General features: G+C 42.0%; 1 protein-coding gene across 1 annotated transcript; it reads left to right on the top strand.

Moving 5' to 3' along the window:
• Positions 1 to 1,138: 1,138 nt before the first annotated feature.
• LOC120643675 lies at positions 1,139 to 5,368 on the top strand. The gene is made up of 4 exons (XM_039920118.1): positions 1,139 to 1,468; positions 2,637 to 3,672; positions 4,002 to 4,811; positions 5,006 to 5,368. Exons 2-4 carry the CDS (start codon positions 2,698 to 2,700, stop codon positions 5,174 to 5,176), a joined length of 1,956 nt encoding a protein of 651 aa, XP_039776052.1. The 5' UTR covers positions 1,139 to 1,468; positions 2,637 to 2,697; the 3' UTR covers positions 5,177 to 5,368.
• Positions 5,369 to 6,415: the final 1,047 nt, after the last annotated feature.

The following is a 6,415-nucleotide window of genomic DNA, read 5'->3' as shown; positions in this document are numbered from 1 at the left end:
TTTAAATATATTGTCCTTTTTCTGTCACTGCCAGCAACAATTTTTGGTAGGAGATCCTTTGTACCATGCATTCACTTGTCTAAATAAATGACCCTACATCTTGATTCTTGAATGGAAGATTTGCTGGTGAGTCATCACAACCTTGAATATATTGTGCGGAAGGTGGTTGTCACTGGGGACTGAGCCCTGGTTCCGCTTAAATCCTTGTGATCTTAAATTCATCCTATCCACTCTGCTGGTAGCTATTGGAATTCTCGAAAACGTTTGGAATCTAAGGGTGCGTTTAGTTCCCAAAAAATTTCACCTCGAAATTTGTGTATTCCTCTTTGGACACATGTATGGAGCACTAAATGTAGTTAAACAACAAAACTAATTGCACAGTTTTGATGTACACGACGAGACGAATCTTTTGAGCCTAATTAGTGCATGATTAGCCATAAGTGCTATAGTAACTCATATGTGCTAATGATGCGGTCAAATGTCTCAAAAGATTCATCTCGCGGTTTCCAGGTGAGTTCTGAAATTAGTTTTTTAATTAGGGTCCGAAAAATATTCCCGACATCTGGTCAAACTGTTGATGTGACACCCAAAAAATTTTGGTTTGGAAACTAAACGGGCCCTAAATATAATTTGTTCTGTGCGCTCGCAGAGGCAGGAAACTATTTAAGACAATCTACTAGATTTCACCTTTTTCATTTTTCTTCAATTTTTTCATGTACAAGTTGATCTTTAAATTCGAAAGTGACTTGTACATGATGCCTAGAAAAATTATGTACAGATTTGCTGAAATTACTTTATATCCAAAATTTGTATCTACATGATAAATGTTTCTGATCCATGAGTAACCATAATTTTTTTTAATGTGTTATTTTCTAACATAAGGCATCATGTTCTTATTAAGAGTACAACGGACTAATTGAAATTGTTCGAGGAAGTTGTTTTCTTAAAGTGCTAAGAGGACCAGATAGATAGATTGGTGAGGATAATAAAATAGATCTTATGAAGAAAAATCTTTTTCTATTATACGTAATATAACAGAAGAAAACATACTATTTTGATATCACAGGCAATTTGATCACAGGACATTTTCGTGATCTTACCAATTAGCAGAGGCCGGCAGCCCAACACAGACAGGCGGGCCCCGTTCGCAGACCGCACTCGCGCCGCACGCAGGCCGCCGGCGGCTGTCGTCGTCGTCGTCGTCGTCGCCGCCGCCGCCGCCTAGATCTCGCCTCTGGCTCGAGGGGCGGCGCAGGCACGCGCTTCCCTCCCTTCCCCTGCCATTACTCTCCAGTTCAAGTCTCGGCCTCTGTTCTCCGCCGCCGTAGGGCTCGCCTCCCTGCTCCCCGTTCCGTGCCGGCGTGCCCCCCCCCCCCTCCCGCCTCGCTGCCCTGACGCCACCGTCCGCACTGCGCCGAGCGCGCGTGCCACCCGGGACGGCGGCGGCCCACCGCGTTATCATGTGCCGGTAAGGTGACATTCCGCTCTGGGGAGTTCAGATTGATAGTTGAGGTTCGAATTACGGTCGAGGTTTTCAAATCTCTAGCTGGAAGCTCTCAAGCTAACGAACTGGAAGACCGTTTTCGTAGCCGGAAGTTCGATCCGCTCGTTGAGAGTTTCCAAATTTCGAGTTGGCAGTTCGAATTTCCTGACGAGTGCTCGACATTGAGCTGAAAGTTTCAGTCTTCAATTGATATTCTCGATGCAATATAACTCTGATGCAATTTGGAAGTGAGGGATGGAGAATGAGAGGTTTGGAGTGATGGTTTTCCCCCAGTTAAGTTTCTAACTCGTGGCAGCCTGAATTGGTTCAGGCTGGGAATACTTCTGTACCAAACCCAGGAAACTAAACCGATATCCACTCTAGCATATTAGACTAGAAAGCAGTAGCAAGATAGTCTTGGTGATGGTTGGTAAACTTCGAAACTGTTTGTGTATAATCACAAAGCAGCGAGTTATGTGCCTCCTAGTAGAAGCATTTAGTAGTTTTGAGTCTGTCCATGTATGTATTCCTTGAGCGTGAATCCATTTCCCATTTTTCATGTTCCTGAAATCAACAAAACCTAGTGAATTGATTGGATTCCTGTTCAGGTTAAGTTAGTTTGTACAGATCCATTTCCTCAAAGATTTAATTTTGAGAGTTCCTGCATCTTATTTAAGAACTTAAACTGGTGTTCATAAAGTAGATGAACTGTGAACAAGTTAAACTCACTCCATTCACTAGTATCATCAGGGAAGATGAAGTACAATTATGTACATCTTGTTATAATTGCTTTTGACTACACTACTGCATACATAGTCCTGTTTGTTTGTTTTTCATAATTTGGCATGGTCATTCAGTTACTGAAGTCTGTAAACTCTATTGCTTGCTTGATTTTTCTGAAGTTGCTTGTTGTGCTCTGGATCCCTTTCCCAATGGTTTCCAAGCAGTTGGTCATGTACTCGTAATTTTTCAATAGTCTGACCTTCCCAAGTTAGCACATAATTAGAGGAAGAAGATATGTTATCAAAAGGGCATAGTTGTTTGCTTACTGTTATATTAGTTTCCTACGCTGACAGTGTGTCCAGTCAGTCGTCCTTAATTTATTCATTGGAGAATATTGTATATAATTTTCTCATATTTTGTTTTGGTGCAGTTTGAAGTATGATCATTGAGGTTCTGGTTAACGAAGCCACTAGGATTGATTGGCTGTCATAATGGACAAGACACAATCTGATTGCCCTTATCCTGGATGTTTCTTTTGTGTTATGAAGGAGGCAAACCCTAGTAAACGAAGAGCAAGTGTGCTAAAGTTCTTTAGGGAGCTTCCTTCCCAAGATGACAACGGTCAAGCTCTCCCTATCAGCAGCCTCTGGAACACAGCGATGGCTCACCCAAATGATCCTGAGTTCATCAACTTGGGCATATTTGAATGCATGGCAGCTCTTATATGGAAAGGATTGAAAAACAGGCGTTGGCTTGCACATGATCAGAATATTTACATCCCATATTATGCAGCTCACATAATTGGATCATATACAATGAATATGGAGGAGTTTGCAGAGCATGCTGTTCGCGCTGGTGTAATACCTCCATTAGTGGAACTTTTAAGAGGTAGGCTGACATGGGTGGAGCAAAGGGTTGCTGTTCGAGCTTTGGGGCATTTAACTACATATCCTAGTACCTTTACTGCAGTTGCTGATCATGGGGAAGTACTTGAACTTGCCATTCAACTTGCTTCAAGCTCCCTAGAAATTGTGTACTCTCACTTTTACCAATTTGTGGATCAAAGACTTGGCTACCATTGCGACCTTCTTACTCGTGGCATGGGTAATGCGGAAACCGAATCCCGCAAAGCTGAGGAATGGGCAAGTCAACTGCAGTGCTGGTCATTGCAACTCATTAACTGCTTTGCATTTAAGCCTGAATTCCTCCGTGATATTTGCAAGGCCGATTTTCTAGTCAAGTTACCTGGAATGTGGGGTGGGCTTGTGAATGAGAACTCACCTGCTGGTGTTGGTTTGCTAAGAACAATCTGCCAGAGCAAGGTTGGCCAAGGTCATGTTGCTGTTGCTGACATTCCTGGTACTATTGACACTTTATGCAACATTGCTCGTTCTTCAGATGACTGGCAATACATGGCAGTTGATTGTCTGATCTGGCTAGTGCAGGATGCAAGTACTTGTCATAAGGTAAGATCTGGTGAAATAGATTTTTCTTGCTCAAATGGGTTATGTTTAAGGCCTAAGATATGATAACTATGCATGGCAGCTTAGAAATGATGACTATTGTAAAATAAAATTAACTAAGCTCCTTATAAACAAGAAATAAGAATTTTTATCCATTATTTTAAAAGCCAGGTTGGGATTTTATTCTTCTTCCTAATTGGATGTTTCAGGAGAAACTATGCGTGATGGTTTTCTGCAATAACATTGCTCTAAATTCCATACATATGATTTTTTTTCTGGTTCAGTCAGCAACTGCTAGCTCTAGTCACTTATTTTTTCCTCCCATTGTGCAGGTTATAGATGAAGCAGCACCAATGCTGATAGATTTAGCAGATATTTCAACACTGGGTGATTATAAAAAGCTTGGTGACACAATTGTGACAGTCCTCCAAGAATGTATGCAACAGGGGAACTCACGCCGTACAATTAGTACTCAGACCAAAGCAGAAATTGATGAGCTCTTGAGATGCAAGAAAAGTTTTAAATTGGAAAAGAATATGCTCAAGGAGGATCTTCATATAAAACAAGCTGCAGCATTGGTCGTGAAGTTGGAAGGAAATTCCCTGTTCTCTTCAGGGAATATTGCAGGTGCTGCAGAGAAATACTCTGAAGCACTTGCTCTGTGTCCAATGAAGTCGAAGAAGGAGCGGGTGGTGCTTTACAGCAATCGAGCTCAGTGTTACCTTCTCCTGCAGCAGCCATTGGCCGCCATAAGCGATGCAACTCGAGCATTGTGCCTTCATAGCCCTGTGAATCGTCATGCCAAGAGTTTGTGGAGAAGAGCTCAAGCATATGATACGCTTGGTTTTGCAAAAGAGAGCTTGCTGGATGCAATCCTTTTCATAAATGAATGCTCTCAGTCAAACGATCCTGACTTATCCCTGAAGCAAAACAAAGTTCCTAATTATGCTGAGCGATTGGTAAAGAAGCAGATGCGCACAACCTGGTTGTTCAGGGAAGCAGCTCTGAAGCGTGGGGGTGTTCATTGTCAAGGAGATGCTAGTGATGTGTTTGGTCGAGAGGCTGATGATTCTGAGTGGGAAACAGCTAGCGAAAGTGATGCTGAGAGTGATGCCAGGGGAGAAGCAGATGATGAAACTTATGTAAGAACCATGGCCACCAGGATGATTTCTGTGAGAAAAGCTGAGGAATAGATACAGATTGTTTACATGCTAATATCTTTTTGCAACAAGAAATGTCAGTCTTTTGGAAAAGATAATGTTTAGCTCTATCAGTCCTTTGGAAAAGATATTTTCACATGTAACTTAGCAATTACTGTGTTGCATGTGCATGGCAGGCTGAACTTGTATTTGGAAGGTGCCGCACTGAGCAGCTGCATCTATCAAGCATCAAAGCTTTCAGACGGAACAATCTGGTGTCATTTTTGTTGTCCTCATCAGAAAAAAAAAGGCTCAATCAAATTCATTTCCCTCATCTGCTTGCTGAGCCAGTTGAGCTGTGCCTGTGACCGTTCAGTTCGCTCTTCTCATGTGTCGATCATGTGTTCGGTGTCTGTAAAATGTGTTCCACCAGTTTGTCAACTCGTTTTTGAATGAACAAAGCTGTGCATTGTCCTTTTCTTGTTTCCTTTTCTGACTTCTGAAGTTTTTACGCCCATAATCCTGGCAATTTTCAGTATAGCATGTCAATTGTTACGCAATGTAACAAGTAAGGGGTTATACCTTGGTTCATGCTCATGTGTTGAAATTAATGTGCTAGGCACTTGCTCTGCTTGCCTGTCGAAGCCTTTTGAAGGTAGTGGTGGCGGTAAGATGCTAACAAACGTGTGCTGTCATTTTTTGTTTTTGTTTGTGCATGCACGTAAGCATGAAATGAATTATACTGCTACTGCCACCCTGAGGATACTCGTACACCTTCCCTGTGATCTCTTTGTTTCTTTTTGGTGTTGGCCAACACAGAAACACTGCCATCACAAAGAGTCGAGAGTCTGTAGACAGTGTCTATATTGTAAGGGTGTGACTAACTGAAGAACTGAAGACCAAGTTCAAATCCACAATACACAAGGAAAAAAAAAGAAGCGGCTCATATCCAGCAGCAGTTTTTGCCTGTCAAGAAAAAAAAACAGAATATGCTTAGCCAACTGCCAATAGAGCCAATGGCCAGCGGTTCAATATCGCTTCTTCAAAGCTCATTTGTGCTGGATCAAGGACTCAAATCCTGATGAATGCATGTATTCCGTTACAAGGAATCCTCTGCGGAGTTTGGCAGAGTCTCTAATCTTTAATTCCGTTTTGCTTCCTATTCCAACTGCTGTAGCCATCCTTGTCTTCTGTTTCTCTAGTGTACACTCTGCTAGTGTCCTGGCGTTTCGTATTATTGTTGAATTATTGTTGTCAGGTGCATTTTAATTTGTTGTATGCATGCACATGAATGCACCCGTCTAAATGATTAAATATCTTGCACGGGGATTTGCTCATCTACTCCATGGCGAATTATATATCTAGAAGTTATCGTAGTTGGTCATCATCCTAAAGTGAGAGTGCATGCATGCCAGGGGCCACACACAACTAAGCTGATCCATGATCATCAAGCTCTCCAGCTGCATGCTTGTGGTGCCCAGCTGTATTCACTACTGAACATGTGGCAGTTATAAGATCAAGAATCAACGAGAAATGAGATGTGGCATTCTTTAGAGTTCGTCATTCAGAGAACCATAAATGTGAAAGACGATAATATTGGTGGAGAG

This window comes from Panicum virgatum, chromosome 8K, assembly GCF_016808335.1.
Source record: "Panicum virgatum strain AP13 chromosome 8K, P.virgatum_v5, whole genome shotgun sequence".
Taxonomy (NCBI): Eukaryota; Viridiplantae; Streptophyta; class Magnoliopsida; order Poales; family Poaceae; genus Panicum; species Panicum virgatum.
This window is presented reverse-complemented; position numbering and strand designations above follow the sequence as displayed.